General features: G+C 41.4%; 1 protein-coding gene across 2 annotated transcripts in view; it reads left to right on the top strand.

The window, feature by feature from the left end:
* The window catches only part of caprin1b (cell cycle associated protein 1b), a 49,337-nt gene that overhangs the window by 24,696 nt on the left and 6,017 nt on the right, over positions 1–18,624 (top strand). Inside the window, exons 7-10 of one of the 2 annotated variants that reach the window (XM_084171662.1) lie at positions 7,045–7,203; positions 7,606–7,658; positions 7,883–7,963; positions 18,113–18,280. In XM_084171662.1, coding sequence (XP_084027788.1) covers positions 7,045–7,203; positions 7,606–7,658; positions 7,883–7,963; positions 18,113–18,280 — 461 coding nt within the window. The remainder of the gene's footprint in view (positions 1–7,044; positions 7,204–7,605; positions 7,659–7,882; positions 7,964–18,112; positions 18,281–18,624) is intronic. The other variant, XM_084171663.1, reaches the window with a different exon arrangement.

The raw sequence follows: 18,624 nt of genomic DNA, 5'->3' as shown, positions 1-18,624 counted from the left end.
CCACAGAATTTCCCCCCCATGGTATCGCGATACTACTCTGTATCGTGATACTTGGCCTGGTATTGTTAGTAAAATATTGGTATTGTGACAACACTACAAGGAATAAATACACAATCAGTAACGATAACTTGGCTATATACACGGGGTACCAGTACTGAGTCAATGTGCAGGGATACAAAGTAATAGAGGTAGATATGTACATATGTGTAGGGGTAAAGTGACTACGCAACAGGATAGATAATAAGCAGCAGCCTATGTGATGAGTCAAAAGAGTTATTGCAAAGGGGGGTCAGTACAGATAGTCTGGGTAGTTATTTGGTTAACTATTTAGCAGTCTAATGGCTTGGGGGGGTAGAAGCTGTTCAGGGTCCTCCTGTTGGTTCCAGGCATCAGTACAGCTTGCCGTGCTGTAGCAGAGAGAACAGTCTATGAGTTGCGTGGCTGCAATCTTTGACAATTCTTTGGGCTTTCTTCTGACACCGCCTGGTATAGAGGTCCTGCGTGGCAGGGAGCTCGGTCCAGGTGATGTACTGGGCTGTATGCACTACCCTCTGTAGCGCATTGTGGTCGAATCCCAAGCAGTTGTCATACCAAGCGGTGATGCAGCCAGTCAAGATGCTCTCAATGGTGCTGTTGTAGAACTTCTTGAGGATCTGGGGGCCGATGCATAATCTTTTCAGCCTCCTGAGGGGGAAGAGGCGTTGTGTGTGTGTGTGGACCATGTTTATTCCTTAGCCATGTGGACACTGAGGGACTTGAAGCTCTTGACCTGCTCCGCTATTGCCCCGTCGATGTGGATGGGGGCGTACTCAACCCTCTGTTTCCTGTAGTCCACAATCAGCTGCTTTGTCTTGCAGATGTTGAGGGAAAGGTTGTCCTGGCACCACACTGCAAGGTCACTGACCCTCTCCCTATAGGCTGTCTCATCTTCGTTGGTGGTCAGGCCTGCAACTGTTGTGTTGTCAGCATACTTAATGATGGTGTTGGACTTGTGCACGAGGGAGTACAGGAGGGGATAAAACATGCACCCCTGACCACCTTGGGGCGGCCCATCAGGAAGTCCAGGATCCAGTTGCAGAGGGAGGTGTTCAGTGGGGTGGGGGATCTGATGATAAAACGTTCCTAGACGCAGAGTGGATCACTGATTGAGCTGTAAAAGAGCGGCACGAACAAATCTTCTTCCTGGGAGAATCTCAATTGCATATTCCTCCCGTCCTCTCCTCGCCTCCTTCTCAAAACCCAATGGAGCAGAAGGTCAGAGGGGCGGGACCTCTGGCATTCTCATCCAATTGGTTTTGAGGAGAGAGGACGCGAGGAGTATGCAATTGAGATTCTCCCACTGTGTGCTCATTAACGTTACCTTCTCTGGCGGTTGTGTCATCACGCAACAAACTTTGTTCCTGACCGGGAAATTTGGAATGCAACTCGAGGACAGCAACCGGTGTTCAAAATAATGCTGCGGTTATAGTTGATAAGAAGGAAATTATAGTTGCATGTACAGTGGGGAAAAAAAGTATTTAGTCAGCCACCAATTGTGCAAGTTCTCCCACTTGAAAATTACAGGCCTCTCTCATCTTTTTATCATAGGTACACGTCAACTATGACAGACAAAATGAGAAGAAAAAAATCCAGAAAATCACATTGTAGGATTTTTAATGAATTTATTGGCATATGATGGTGGAAAATAAGTATTTGGTCAATAACAAAAGTTTCTCAATACTTTGTTATATACCCTTTGTTGGCAATGACACAGGTCAAACGTTTTCTGTAAGTCTTCACAAGGTTTTCACACACTGTTGCTGGTATTTTGGCCCATTCCTCCATGCAGATCTCCTCTAGAGCAGTGATGTTTTGGGGCTGTCGCTGGGCAACACAGACTTTCAACTCCCTCCAAAGATTTTCTATGGGGTTGAGATCTGGAGACTGGCTAGGCCACTCCAGGACCTTGAAATGCTTCTTACGAAGCCACTCCTTCGTTGCCCGGGCGGTGTGTTTGGGATCATTGTCATGCTGAAAGACCCAGCCACGTTTCATCTTCAATGCCCTTGCTGATGGAAGGAGGGTTTCACTCAAAATCTCACGATACATGGCCCCATTCATTCTTTCCTTTACACGGATCAGTCGTCCTGGTCCCTTTGCAGAAAAACAGCCCCAAAGCATGATGTTTCCAACCCCATGCTTCACAGTAGGTATGGTGTTCTTTGGATGCAACTCAGCATTCTTTGTCCTCCAAACATGACGAGTTGAGTTTTTACCAAAAAGTTATATTTTTGTTTCATCTGACCATATGACATTCTCCCAATCCTCTTCTGGATCATCCAAATGCACTTCAGACGGGCCTGGACATGTACTGGCTTAAGCAGGGGGACACGTCTCGCACTGCAGGATTTGAGTCCCTGGCGGCGTAGTGTGTTACTGATGGTTGGCTTTGTTACTTTGGTCCCAGCTCTCAGCAGGTCATTCACTAGGTCCCCCCGTGTGGTTCTGGGATTTTTGCTCACCGTTCTTGTGATCATTTTGACCCCACGGGGTGAGATCTTGCGTGGAGCCCCAGATCGAGGGAGATTATCAGTGGTCTTGTATGTCTTCCATTTCCTAATAATTGCTTTCACAGTTGATTTCTTCAAACCAAGCTGCTTACCTATTGCAGATTCAGTCTTCCCAGCCTGGTGCAGGTCTACAATTTTGTTTTTGGTGTCCTTTGACAGCTCTTTGGTCTTGGCCATTGTGAAGTTTGGAGTGTGACTGTTTGAGGTTGTGGACAGGTGTCTTTTATACTGATACCAAGTTCAAACAGGTGCCATTAATACAGGTAACGAGTGGAGGACAGAGGAGCCTCTTAAAGAACAAGTTACAGGTCTGTGAGAGCCAGAAATCTTGCTTGTTTGTAGGTGACCAAATACTTATTTTCCACCATAATTTGCAAATAAATTCATTAAAAATCCTACAATGGGATTTTTTCGATTTTTTTTTCTCAATTTGTCTGTCATAGTTGATGTGTACCTATGATGAAAATTACAGGCCTCTCTCATCTTTTTAAGTGGGAGAACTTGCACAATTGGTGGCTGACTAAATACTTTTTTCCCCCACTGTATGTGTCAATAACGCAAATTATTACACACTAGCTACGTTAGCATCTAAGCTGGCAAGCTAACATTAGCATCCGCCAATGAATAATGGTGTATGTTTCTCATATCGAAATTAATGACTGAACACAAAATGCATCCCTACGTGTCCTACAAATAGAATATCAGAGTTCAGAGCGTGATCTCCAATATGTCATATCAGAATGTTCTTCATTCAATAATATCATGTGTGACAGCTGTGAGCAGCCATCCTCATCCCCTAATCAGCCATTAGTATACTCAGCTGCTTCTCTCCAGACCCCGGGGGGGGGGGGGGGATATTTTTGGGGTTCTTGTATTGGAATTATACTAAACAATAATATAAATGCCACCTGGACAACTGATGAAACTGTGGGTTTGCACAACTGAAGAATTTCTGCACAAACTCTCTCAATTTCTGCACAAACCGTCTCATGGAAGCTCATCTGTGTGCTCGTCATCCTCACCAGGGTCTTGACCTGACTGCAGTTCGGCGCCGTAATCGACTTCAGTAGGCAAATGCTCACCTTCGATGGCCACTGGCACGCTGGAGAAGTGTGCTCTTCACGGATGAATCCCGTTTTCAACTGTACCGGGTGTATGGCGTCCTGTGAGCGAGCTGTTTGCTGATGTCAACGTTGTGAACAGAGTGCCCCATGGTGGGGTTATGGTATGGGCAGGCATAAACTACGGACAACAAACACAATTGCATTTTATCGATGGCAATTTGAATGCACAGAGATACCATGACGAGATCCTGATGCCCATTGTCGTGCCATGTATCCGCCGCTATCACCTCATGTTTCTGCATGGTAATGCACGGCCCCATGTCGCAAGGATCTGTACACAATTCCTGGAAGCTGAATGTCCCAGATCTTCCATGGCCTGCATACTGCACTTTATCAGCAGAATGGACAGTGCCCTACACACTAAAGAAAGGCTGTTTTGGTAATGAATATAGGCTACAAGATGGATAGGCTGTTTGTAATAGGTGAATTACCCTATGTGAATGCAGATGTACACCCAGCTGTCTTACCAAAATAGTGCAAACTAAATGCTGATAGTGGTAGCATAGTTATGCATGCAAACAAAAATACTGAATAGCAGTTTGGCTTAAAATACTGACACAACTGCGAATGCAAACGAATGAATTCAAACAGAACAAAACGGCGGTACCAAGTTAAGCCTAGTAAACAAAATATCACATCGATAAATGCATGACACAATATTTAGGCTATATATTAAACAAATGCAGTAAACAAAAGGTGAATGGCGATTCAAATAACCAAAACAGCCGGCCAGTAGGCCTGTTTCAGACATGGAAAATCACTCATGAGCACAGCAACACGTTGTGATATGGCACAATACACTTCTGGGGATTCATTTCAACCCACGTAATCAATTAAGCAATGGCAGCCTACCATAAACATGTTTCCAGAGAATTGAGATTGTTCAAATATGTACTTGTTATTCTCTGAAAATATGCAATTTTAAATGAACATCAACATTTTGGACCCTCACCAGTTTGCATCCCTTGATATGATTGTCATGGGTCTCTGGTGTGTAATGTTAACTGACTTGTCTGAAAGGACCCGTATATATCCGAACGCGACTTCTGCAGTAGAGAGAGAGAGTAATTGTATAATTTACGCATGACTCTCTTCATCCGTAACTATCGGTTACATACAGTTGAAGTCGGAAGTTTACCTTAGCCAAATACATTTAAACTCAGTTTTTCAAAATTCCTGACATTTAATCCTAGAAAAAATTCCCTGTCTTAGGTCAGTTAGGATCACCACTTTATTTTAAGAATTTGAAATGTCAGAATAATAGTAGAGAGTGATTTATTTCAGCTTTTATTTCTTTCATCACATTCCCAGTGGGTCAGAAGTTTACATACACTCAATTAGTATTTGGTAGCATTGCCTTTAAATTGTTTAACTTGGGTCAAACGTTTCGGGTAGCCTTCCACAAGCTTCCCACAATAAGTTGGGTGAATTTTGGCCCATTCCTCCTGACAGAGCTGGTGTAACTGAGTCAGGTTTGTAGGCCTCCTTGCTCGCACAGTCTTTTTCAGTTCTGCCCACACATTTTCTATAGGCTTGAGGTCAGGGCATTGTGATGGCCACTCCAATACCTTGACTTTGTTGTGCTTAAGCCATTTTGCCACAACTTTGGAAGTATGCTTGGGGTAATTGTCCATTTGGAAGACCCATTTGCGACCGAGCTTTAACTTCCTGACTGATGTCTTGAGATGTTGCTTCAATATATCCACATAATTTTCCTTCCTCATGATGCCATCTATTTTGTGAAGTGCACCAGTCCCTCCTGCAGCAAAGCACCCCAACAGCATGATGCTGCCACCCCCGTGGTTCACGGTTGGGATGGTGTTCTTCGGCTTGCAAGAACCCCCCTTTTCCTCCAAACATAACGATGGTCATTATGGCCAAACAGTTCTATTTTTGTTTAATCAGACCAGAGGACATTTCTCCAAAAAGTACGATCTTTGTCCCCATGTGCAGTTGCAAACCGTAGTCTGGCTTTTTTATGGCGGTTTTGGAGCAGTGGCTTCTTCCTTGCTGAGCGGCCTTTCAGGTTATGTCGATTTAGGACTCATTTTACTGTGGATATAGATACTTTTGTACCTGTTTCCTCCAGCATCCTCACAAGGTCCTTTGCTGTTGTTCTGGGATTGATTTGCACTTTTCGCACCAAAGTACGTTCATCTCTAGGAGACAGAACGTGTCTCCTTCCTGAGCGGTATGATGGCTGCGTGGTCCCATGGTGTTTATACTTGCATACTATTGTTTGTACAGATGAACGTGGTACCTTCAGGTGTTTGGAAATTGCTCCCAAGGATGAACCAGACTTGTGGAGGTCTAAAAACAAATGTCTGAAGTCTTGGCTGATTTCTTTTGATTTTCCAATGATGTCAAGCAAAGAGGCACTGAGTTTGAAGGTAGGCCTTGAAATACATCCACAGGTACACCTCCAATTGACTCAAATGATGTCAATTAGCCTATCAGAAGCTTCTAAAGCCATGACATCGTTTTCTGGAATTTTCCAAGCTATTTAAAGGCACAGTCAACTTAGTGTATGTAAACTTCTGACCCACTGGAATTGTGATACAGTGAATTATAAGTGAAATAATCTGTCTGTAAACAGTTGTTGGAAAAATTACTTGTCATGCACAAAGTAGATGTCCTAACCGACTTGCCAAAACTATAGTTTGTTAACAAGAAATGTGTGGAGTGGTTGAAAAACGAGTTTTAATGACTCCAACCTAAGTATATGTAAACTTCCGACTTCAACTGTAGTTATATGGTAATTGTGCCAGCCCTAACTGAGGCCTTGTAGATGGTAGGAATGGTGCATTATGAATGCTGAAGTCTTGTAAGTGTACAGTTCTGTAATATGAATAATCTGGGCCTAGGGTTACAACCTATAGGAGTGCTGCATTCTGATTGATGTGACCTTGGGATATACACACACAGTACAGTGCTGCAGTCTGCCAGGCCAGAGGACTGAATGTTGAAGGCTTGGCAGTGGCATTGGGGCAGGTTGCCAAGGTCTATGGCAGGGTGCCAGTGTCCCTATAGCCTGCCCTGTGGTCCCACTCACAGGACCCATTCACACTCACACACACACACACACACACACACACACACACACAGAACCGCCTGTCTCAGCTTTATGGGGCTAGAAAAGCCAGTCACCTCTCTCCAGTCACCAGTACCACCAACTCTTGGAGAACTGGGTCATGTTCAATAGAGCACTTCAATAGAGGGGTGGTTCAGTGCTCAGACCACAAGAACGGAGAATGCGATGAGGCATACTTAGGCCAAATGTGTCCACCATATTGTAGATTGATACATCATAATACTGTGGTGTGTTTTGTGATATGGTGATGCTGATGGTTCTCTGCCCTTCCCCTCCCCAGACAAAGCTCTGAAGGACAGCCTGGACCGGGTGCTGCTAAGCGGGTACTTTGACAAAGCCCAGTCCCACCAGAATGGAGTGTGTGAGGAGGAGGAGGAGGATGATGAGGAGCAGTTTGAGGCCGTAGTGGAGTCGGCAGAGGAGCAGACCGTCGACCCAGGTCAAAATCTTTGACATTGACGTTAGATGTGCACTTTTGAGTTATAAATGGAAAAAGCTATACGTATTCTGATAGCTGAACTGGTCACGTTCCTTTGCCATTCTAAGAAATGTGCAAAAAAAAAATTGGGAAAACGACGAACCAATACCAATATAGCTGTTAGCGAAAGTACACGTACGTTTGTGAATTTGTAAGCAAGTTGTAGGCAATACAAATATAGTCAGCTTAAGTTAATTTGTAAGCAATACAAAATGTTAACTGTTCGCTCCTTAAAGTTGTACATTTTTTGCTGTATTGTTGTTTTTTTACCACCATTACAAGTTTCCCAATTGCGACAATAAAGATGTTGATTGATTGAACATCTTTTGTCCTGCATTCTGAAAGTTATTTCTCTCTTCACAGAGGGTGAAATAGTTGAAGAGTACATAGAGCCCATTAAGGTGGAGGCTACAGAGGTGAGAGGACTTACTATCCTGGGTCGGGTTCATTAAGGCAATGTTTTACTACATTTTGCAACGGAAATGAAAACGAGTGCTTCCAGTTTGACAAATTCAGATAATGCATACCTGTTTCGGCAGTTTTCTTCGATTTCCTACCTACTGAACACTACCCTGTTAATTCAGTTGTTATCACATCTCGGCTGCTTTGTGACTGTGGCCATCTTGTGTTTGTGTTTCAGTTCGTAAACAGGCAGTTCATTCCAGACACCACGTACAGCAGCAGTGACGAGCAAGGAGACAAGTGGACCACAGAAACAGAGGTATGATGCTCAGTGTCTTACACATTTCTGACACAAATCATGGTAGGGCTGTCCCAGACAAAATAAATCTTGGTCTACAGAGTCATGTTCTTTCGACCAATCGAAATGTTAAAATGTGTATTTTTTCATATATAGACTCATCCTATGTATTTTAATCAAATCAACTATATGCACTAAGCTTGTCTGATGCTTTAAGCGCACTGTTTGATATAATTAAGACACACAAATGACTAGAGTCCAACCGCAATTGATTTAATTGGGCCGGGCTCAGACTTGCTGCGTGGTGTTAAAAAAAAGATATATGACAGCGTGTGACTGTGACTAGCACCCGTTGTCTCTGTCTCCTCCCTGCTGCAGCGACCACCACAGAACAGTGTTTATCACGCTGTCTGTGTTGCTGAAGCTGCAACATAATTACAGCCATATTTGACTGAAAAGTTCTGTTACCGAAATCCTTCATTTTGTTTCGGAAAAACATTCCCTATTCCCTCAACCCTTGCTCTCTTTACGTGACGTATGCATCGCATGTACGTGACCAATAGGGCCTGACCTATAGCCTATCATAATTGTGTCAATAAATTGGTTATAACAAACTCTGAACATAACACACAGCAAAATGGATGCAGAGGACGTGATAAATAAACTCTAAACGGGGGAATGTTTACTGGTTGTTCAGGAGGTAAAGGGGAAGTCAGATGTGTGGAATAAATTTGACAAGTTGTGGAAAATCCTAGCGATCAAGAAAAATAAGGTAAGGAGCAAGCGCTGTGTGCATATTATGTGTGCCAAACAGGTGCTGTTAAATCGATATTGTAATCTTTCTGACCGTTTGGAACAACAACACTAAATAAATTATAAGCGTACCAGAGAATCTGTTATTATTACAGCAAAGACTAAAAACAGTCGCATTCATTCCTGAATGCAATTTTACAAAATGGAACGGTTTATTTATTGTTTTACGCTAATTATTAAATTGTCGCTTTATTTGCATTTCAAATCTTGAATGACTCGTATGCTGTGTGATGACATGAACGAATGAATGATTGATTGATACAGTATCCTGTATAACTATTAAAAATATAGGCCCAAGTAAGTTACGGTATTAAGACTAAAGAGGATGCGTTCTTAGGCCTACAGCTCGATGGTGGTTATACAAGGCTGTTATACTAAGCCTACTAATTATAATGGCATTACTTATTATTAGAATGACAATAATACTAACAATAAGGAGATCAAGAAAAATAAGGGTTTTATTATTATTGTTATTATTATTATTATTGTTATTATTATTATAAATATTCTTCTGACAATTTGAAACAGTGTAATCAACACTAGATAAATGATCAATAATACCATAGGCTGTTCTAACGGAAAAAAAGTGTAAAGCCTTCATTACAGCACAGCAAAGATTTAAAAACAGCCGAATTTGTGAAGTTGTTTATTCGACAGGTTGTGGTTGCATGAGGTTTGGTGCTCATGGAAATCAGTAGGCTATTAAACAAACACTCACAGGCAACAGAAGCAGGATCTGTCTTATTTCTGTAGATATATATGGGTGATTTATAAAGCCAGGCACATTTAACAGTTAGGATATTGATTATAGACCTAATTTAAGTTGGTTTCCTATCTCCCCACTTTTCTAAGACAATTAAGGCAAGGGCTGTTTTCTTGTCTCCTAACTCCACTGCTGCCTCCGCCACGTTGTTCTCAACACCAATATGCTGGTTAACTTTGCTATTATGCACATAGCCACATGGTCTAGGAAAAGGCGCCAATTCAACAGCGCACTGATGTGTTTCAGAACTGCGGACAGCGGCCGCTATCCAACGTAGGAGAAAGAGTATTTGTAATACAATATCATTTTTATTAGTGTTCCGCCATTGTTGTTACATAATATAACCATATAGAATTTCAATCCCCACGGCCCTCCACAATGGATTAGTCCACCCAGACAGGCGCGAATCAGACGGGTGTCTTGTACACCATAAAAAACATGTAATTATTTTTTTTGCTACTGCTCGACCAAGGCAATCTCGGTCGACCAACAGCCTATCGATCAAACAATCGACCAGTCGACTAAATGGGGTCAGCCCTAATTCCTGGAATTCTTTAAGGCGTCCGCATGCTTCAGTTCGGCTGGCGGCTAGCCAAACCGAATGAGTGTGCTCACATACTCCCTTAAAAGACCTCACATACTCCCTTAAAAAAAGTGGCAATGGTACCGTTTGTCCATTTTGAGACGCTGTAGCCTCAAAATATTCAGAATTAAGAGAACTCAAATCTGTCATTAATTTTGACATTTTTGCAGAGGAGATCTTAGTCGCGCAATTTTACATCTGAGATGTTTGCTGTAGTATTTCTCAATGAAAGAAATGTGTGCCTGAACAGCCGAACAAAATACCTTAAGGAAGTCCAAAATGAACAAAAACATCACAAAATGTCGTCATAATATATGCATGAACCCTTCCGAACTGTTTCGGCCGGGAAGCATGCGGACGCCTTTAGCCGTTGGGTTTGCGGCTTCTCAGTGGACGCTATCCACTTCATTTTCGAACGCTTTTAAAACACAGAAGCCAAATGCGGAAACTATGGATGCAACTTCCTCCGCGCTTGTGCATTATCATAAGAGCCAATTGATGCTTGATCCGAAAATGTGGTCGGAGGCGCCGTATGGATGGTGTGTGATGCAATTACGGCGCCTCCGGAAGCACGCAGAGGCCACATTTTAGCTTTGTACCACATCGCCTTGCGCCTCTCAAATTTTTCCACAATGTGGAGCTTCGCATTGACATGATTGGTTGACGGTAGGTGAGGGCGGGAGGTCCTGTATAAACACAAACAACTTCCTTCACAACAGCTCTGCGCTGCTCGGTGAAGAGCAAGAAGTATAAATGCCCTGACTTCTGCAGAGGCCATATCACCATAAATGCTGCACGGCCATTGCAGACATCGGATTGACCTTGCAGCGACTTAAATTCATATTTGTGCAACTAGAAATCCCTGCTTTAGCATGTTTCTGTTAGCCGATACATCCTGACAAAATACACACTTTTACTGGCCTGCTAATGTGCCTGGGACCTCATAACTGTTGTGTAAATTTAACACTAAATATCTGCCTGTGCCATTTCTGAAAAGACTGGTCACGCACAAAAATATTGGCGTACGCCATGCATACGCATGTTTAACATTATAAATCGGATGTCGTAAAACTGTGTGCGCGGGAACGAGCATTACAACTCCGCCTGAAAAATGCCCATCATTCACCATTTATGGTGACAACACCCATATTTGTTGTATACTTTGGAAGTATTGGAATTAGGCCAAGACAGTATCTAAAGGAAATGGGAATGGCGAACTTGATCAAATGTCTTTGGAGGTGTTGGAAGAATGTTTTCTTTTGCAGTGACATTTGCTGTATCGGACTGTTTCTGAAAGACAAAAAACAATTGCAAATTGTAAACAGATCGTTTGAATGCAATAATGTTTTGCATTCACTTTTTCCCCATACCTTAAATATGCTGCACTGGCCGTGAATTCTGAAATATTTGTTTAACTACAGTAGGCCTACTTACAGTGGTAGCCTACACACTTCAATGCAAAAGATCAACTGTCTGTTCGCCTGTTAAATTCTACTCTGTTATAAACCGTGCTCCATGTCGCATGCATAGAGCAAAAACATGAAATTATAATAGCCAATCTAATAGGTCCAATTAAATGAGAGATGTGCATGGTAATTTGTTGTATGGCTACTTTGGGAATATTAACTCATCATGGCCAGAAAAGGTGAGGAATTTATTCTGCAATGGTAATATAAGATGTATTGTTTATAAATGAAATATTGTGTACCCGAACGTCAATGGAAAAGGTGAAGCCGTCTGTTCTACCGTTAAACTGCACTTCGGATCAGATCGCATAGAGCAAAATAGGCTACTTGAAATAGCTTATCTATTTACTACTGTGAAGTGGGTCCAATTAAATGAGAGATGGGACAAATGGTAGCATATCCCAACTTGTTGTAGGCCTATAGTTTCATAGATAGGCTATTTCGCAAGTACTATTAGCATATCAGTCAGAAAAGGTGATTAATTTATTCTGCAATAATCATGGAAATGAAATAAAGAATACAATTATTTTAGAATGCAAAGATTTTCACTCTTCTCACTAACGGCAAATGATTGCATCTCGTTATTATATTTAGCTAGCCCTACCAGTTTAAAAAAAAAAATATGAACAAGTGTCATCATATATTCCCCATTTGCACAAGGCTACTACTAGGCTACTTTTAGTGGCCTCATTGATAAATGTTGCATACAAACAAAATACGCCCCATCTTTGGTCAGTTTTCACGCCAAAGTTGGCATTTATAAAAACTGAACTTGACATGAGAATGTGCTTAGCTTCCCGCAAACTTTTGACAATTTCTAGTGGTTGAAGTATTGCATTGCAAGTAGACTAGTATTTTGTGCAAATGGGGGATATGATGACAAGCTTAATGTAAAAGGTAAATCTAATAACAAGATACAATCATTTGCCGTTAATGAGAAGATGGAAGATACATTTTTTTGGCATATTTGCATCCTAAAATAGTTAGAAATAGGCATCTATTTCATTTCCATGATCATTGCAGAATAAATTCCTCAACTTTTCATACTCGCGAAGTAACCTATAGGCCTACAACGTCACATCTCTCATTTAAATGGACCCACTTTACAGTAGTAAATAAACTACTTCAAGTATTTTGCTCTATGCGATCTGATCCGGAGCGCAGTTTAACGGTAGAACAGACGGTTCACCTTTTTCCATTTTTATTTTTTTGGACTGAAGAGCCTATGCCTGAATAGCCTACTGTAATTTCAGATGACTCAAGTAAACAATGTTTTATTCATAAACGATGTATAAAACATTTTCATAACCATAGAATAAACTCACCACCTGTTCTGTACATGATGGGTTTGTATTCCCGAAGAAGCTTTAGCCTACAACCAATTACCATGCTCATTTAATTGGGCCAATTAGATATGCTATTATGAGCCTATTTTGCTTTATGCTTCCGAAAGGGAGCGCAGTTTATAATATAGGCCTACAGTAGAATTTAGCAGATGAACAGACAGTTGATATTTTACTATGAAGTGTGTAGGCTACTACTGTATTTAGTTTAGTAGACATACTACTAGACAATGTTTCAAAGTTGATGGGTAGAGCAGCATATTTAATTACGGGAAAATGTTAACGCAAAACATTATTGAATTCAAACGGTATGTTTACAGGTCTACAACAATTTGCAATCGTTTTTTTTCTTTCAGAAACTGTCAGATACAGCAAATGTCACTGTAAAAGTTTAAAACATTGTGCCAACACCCCCAGAGGCATTTGATCAAGTTCACCATTGCTATGTCTTTTAGAAATGGCCTTGGCCTAATTCCAATACTTCCAAAGTATACAGCAAATAAGGGCTTTATTGTCACCATAAAAGGTGAATGATGAGGCGTTTTAATGCTTGTTCACGCATGCACAGTTTCAGGACGGGTCTGATTTTATAATGGGAAACATGCCTTGTTTATAAATCCCTATTTTTGTAAGTGCGCAGTCTTTTTAGAAATGGTGCATGTAGATATTTAGTGTGAAATGTATGCAACAGTTATGAGGCACCTGCCTTGGTTATTCCTCTTAAATCTTGTGGAGTACCAGGAAAAGCCAGACTGCAAAAGCTTGTTGCACACTTATTTCCTTAACTAATAGCCTATTGAAGGAGAGATGCATGCTTGCTCTAGCTTGCTGAATGTAAAATATGCTAAACGCTACAGCATTAAAAAACAGGCTTGGAGTTGAAAAGGAGAAGCCCATTTTTTCCTATAGTAAGCCTACCTTAACACTGATAGGCTACATCTTGACAAAATACACAATATGAGTGGCCTGCGTATGTACCTTTCTGGACCTTCTAACCTGTCCAGTAGATACAAACTGATCCAAATGGTTGCATAATCAGGCCTAGGCTGTATGCAGTTATTTCGGCATGAACCTCAAAAAAAAAAAAACAGGCAGTTTCAGCGGTTATTCAAATAAGCCTACATCACTGCAGTTTACAGCCTATAAACAATAATTGTGTACTCACTTGATAACAATAATACATTCCTCATTGCACTGTTGTTGTAGCCCAGGTGGTATAATTTTGTCTAAAAACGTAGGCCTAGGCCTAATCAATAGTGGAGCTTTGCGTGCCTGGGGACCACAGAGTGCATCCTGGAGCAACGCACATATCTGCCATTTCTTAACTTTTCTCTTTATTTCACTTTGACAGGTAAATATTTAACCTATCCCTAATATTTAGCTAATGAATAGCCTAATATCTAGCTAATATTTACAGTGCCTTCGTTAAGTATTCATACACCTTGACTTATTCCACATTTTGTTGTTACAGCCTGAATTCAAAATGGATGACATTTTCTCACCTCTCATCTACACACAATACAAAGTGAAAACATGTTTTTAGACATTTGTACAAATGTATTGCAAATTAAATACAGAAATATCTAATGTACATAAGTATTCACACCCCTGAGTCAATACTTTGTTGAAGCACCTTTGGCTGCGATTACAGCTTTGAGTCGTCTTGGGTATGTCCATATTTGCACACATTTCTAAAAACATGTTTTAACTTTGTCATTATGGGGTATTGTGTGTAGATGGGCGAGAACCCCCCAATGTAATTTTGAATTCAGGCTGTAACACAACAAAATGTGGATTAAGTCAAGGGGTATGCACACTGAAGGCACTGTATACATTTAATCAAATTGGCTAGTACACACACCAAAACGTTTCAAATGTTTAAATCAAAAAGCTATTGCACAGAAAAACGTGTTCTCCGAAATAGGTCATTCATCTTCTCGTAAAATCTCAGGAAAAGCTATAAGCTACAACATTTATTTTGATAGGCTATTAAGTGTAGTATAAAAAACTATTTTGGGAAAGAAGCAGGCTTGATCTAGCTAATTGCTGAATGTAAAACAGGCCAACTGCATAGGTAAAATTAACTGTCGGGGAAAGTTGAGGAGAGAGTGCGTTTGCGTGATCACTTTTGGCCGGTTATGATAACATTGTTGCACTGATGCATTGCAAATAGATGCACAGGACAGACATGGCTATGAGCACAGTGAAAAAGAAGACCCAAATTAATTGATAACCATTAGAAGAATGGAAATCACTTGAGCAACGAGGCAATGAAATCCTGTAAAAGATGTGCAGGCTAAACTGCGTTGTTGAATTGCTACATTTTATTATTTTTAATTAGGCCTACATGTACATTGAACACAGGAGATTGGTGGCACCTTAATTGGGAAGGAAGGGCTCGTGGTAATGGCTGGAGCTGAATCAGTGGAATGGTATCAAATACATCAAACACGTGGTTTCCCTGAAAAGCACTGAATGGTCTGGCGTTACCGCCTTATTATAACAGGCCTACAGCGTGCTGTAGGATGCGTTGATCAGTTGATTGACAGGTGTAGGACTGTAGAACGATCAACCTTCCTCTAGTGTGGATGCTCACCAACTTTTTATAAAAATATGTAATTGGTTGCTTGATTTTTATTTTTACTTAAAAAACACAAATAAGTGGAACTCTTAAAAAGAGTGGAACCCTTGCTCTCCTAATATAAAGTCAAACCCTCTCCACCCCTTTCCTCTCCCTTTTTTTTATTCTCTCTCCCTTCTGTCTCCTCCCCACTCTCTTCTCTCCCCTCCCCTATTTTGTCTCCTCACCGCTCCTCCCTTCCTTTCCACTCCCCTCAATTTCTCTCCTTTCTCGTCTCCTGAAAAATAAAAAAATAGTCTGCAGATGGATATGTTAGACCTACCCCCTATGCACTTTTATACAACGGGTGGGTCTAATCCTGAATGCTGATTGGTTAAAACCGCATTCCAGTCGGTGTCTATTCCACAAGTTACCACCGGCTAAATCTATGACGTTAAAATGACTATTCACTCTGTTCCATCTGACTGTGCCATCCACTGTCTCATCAGCCCAGCCAGGCTATTTATAAACTTGATCTCCACTAAAAACCATCTAGACATTATCTCACATTTCTTTTAGACAAACATTTAGTTTTAAACAGCGGAGATTTGTATAAACCTTGCTGTCTGTCTCTCCGACATTTGCAACATTGTTTCAATATTCAAATTCGATCTCCAGCTGTCCCATAGTAATGAACGTGTCAGGACAAGACAGACAGGCAGGCAGCTTTTCTCAGCCAGTCGAAATCATGATTCGGCTGTCATCATTTTGATGGATGTATACAAAGAAATGTCAATTGAAAAAAGATCAATTGAAACGAAGTGCAGCTACGCTAGTTTTCAGTCTTTCCAGCTTCAGTTTGAAGTAAATGTGTTAGCTGTGTTGTTGGCTAGCTCCTCTGAACAACAGTGTCCTGACGAGAGCAAATGTTATATGCCAGGCGAAATCGCGGCTCATTAGCTCATTGTTGTGGATGCATCCAAATAAATGTCACTAGAAAACAGCTTACTGTTATTCAAAGTTAGCCGTAGTTGGCTAGCTAGCAAGCAAGGGATAAGAACGTTGCCAGCCAGTATGGCAATGGAACATTTAAAACGAACGACTGGGTCGCATCTCTGACAACCGAATGAACGACCAGTCGGCTTGGGTAGCAACCCTAGATTTGTGTCGGGAATATATCTTGTGTAAGGATGAAATAGTATGAATAAATTCATCAAAATAACGTTTTTAATGAAAATATGTCAATCATTATTTGAATATGTTGGTAACCCGTTGTATAAAAGTGATAATGCCCTTGAAGCCAGTGTTTGGAGGATATATTGGCACGTGCCAATATATCCTCCAAACACCGGCTTCAAGGGCATCATCACTTAAGTGGAGATGTTTGGCTAGGCGTACCATTTGTTTGATTGGTTAGTATTTTCAGAGTTTCCCACTTGTTTTGAACACAGCAATATGATGTGCAAGTGCATTTTACTTCCGTATCTCTTGCTTTGTAGGCTAAGAATGTGCCTCAAATCTACATTGTCAAAGTCACGAAAACACGGCCATTTAAGATATGAACATTAAGAACACCTCTTTCCATGACAGACTGAACAGGTGAATCCAGGTGAAATCTATGATCCCTTATTGATGTCAGTTGTTAAATCCACTTCAATCAGTGTAGATGAAGGGGAGGAGACCGGTTAAAGAAGAATTGTTAAGCCTTGAGACTATTGAGACTTCGATTGTGCATGTGTGCCATTCAGAGGGTGAATGGGCAAGACAAAAGATTGAAGTGCCTTTGAACAGGGTATGGTAGTAAGTGCCAGGCGCACCGGTTTGTGTCAAGAACTGCAACGCTGCTGGGTTTTTCACACTCAACAGTTTCCCGTGTGTATCAAGAATGGTCCACCACCCAAAGGACATCCAGCCAACTTGACACAACTGTGGGAAGCATTGGAGTCAACATGGGCCAGCATCCATGTGGAATGCTTTTGACGCTTAGTAGAGTCTATGCCCCGACGAATTGAGGCTGTTCTGATGGCAAAATCGGGGGTGCAACTCAGTATTAGGAAGGTGTTCTTAATGTTTTGTACACTCAGTGTATATTAAATTGTATGCGTGTTTCCGAGTGAATTAACATACCATATGCCGGTTTTCAACATATTTGACGGCATGAAGAAGCACGAAGCCGAAAAGTTTAAAAGAACTACACACATGAACTATAAACAAATGAATGCCTTTTTTTTTTGCATTTTAAAGTATTGGCTGGCAACGTTCAGTAAAAAAGAAAACGGCATCATCTAATATAAAACTCGTCAAACGGCCTGTAACTAACAGGTTTTACTGTAAGTCCACAGCTCGAAGCAGGCATGCTTCGGCATGCGATCAAAGCAGCAGGAGATGCAGTCCAAATGAGATTTTTCTAACTTTAGGCAACGTCTTACTTCTTGAACGTAAAATATTTTGATAAAAGGCATCGGGTATGACTAAATCAATACACGAATACGAATATAATTTTATATACATCTTAAATTACCATATTTTTATGAATTTGATATAATCTTCAAGTCTAGTCAAGAGATTATGGGACTGGGTACTGAAGGGTACTTTCATAGGGTATACAGCCTCTGGCCTTGCCTCTTGCTCCTCCCCCTCAGGTGGTGAGTGTCATCCAGCAACAGCCTGTACAGTCAGCCCCTCCCCCCATCGCCTTGGAGACCCACCCCCTGAACGTGGCCACACCCACAGTCACACCCCCGGTGGTCAGGAAGCAGGTGGTCCAGGACCTCTTGTCACAGATGCAGGGGCCTTACAACTTCATGCAGGTGAGGATTCGACCCACCACCTTCTTCAAGACTGTTAGCCCACTGAGCTAAGGCATTAGCTGTGGTTGGTGTGACTGTGGTGCAGGCATGTGCAATGGGGTGGTTTGGACCTGAATACTTGGCATTTGGTCCAAGCTAATGCCTAGGCTTTAGCTCAGCAGGTAAACACAGTCTTGTGGCTTATAGGAGACTGTGGCTTTGAACCTCAGACAGTCAGTCACATATTCAGCATAGTGCCATAATAACCTTGTTTGCTTCCCTGAGGAACAATGCATTTTGAGGAGTTGTCAGAAGATCAAGGAATCAAAGATGTGAGGAATAAAGGAAAGAGTTTTGTTATTCAG

Source organism: Coregonus lavaretus (assembly GCF_964263955.1).
Source record: "Coregonus lavaretus genome assembly, chromosome: 11".
NCBI classification, from domain to species: domain Eukaryota; kingdom Metazoa; phylum Chordata; class Actinopteri; order Salmoniformes; family Salmonidae; genus Coregonus; species Coregonus lavaretus.
Note: the sequence above shows the minus strand (reverse complement) of the source record. Positions and strands in the feature narration are given on the sequence as shown.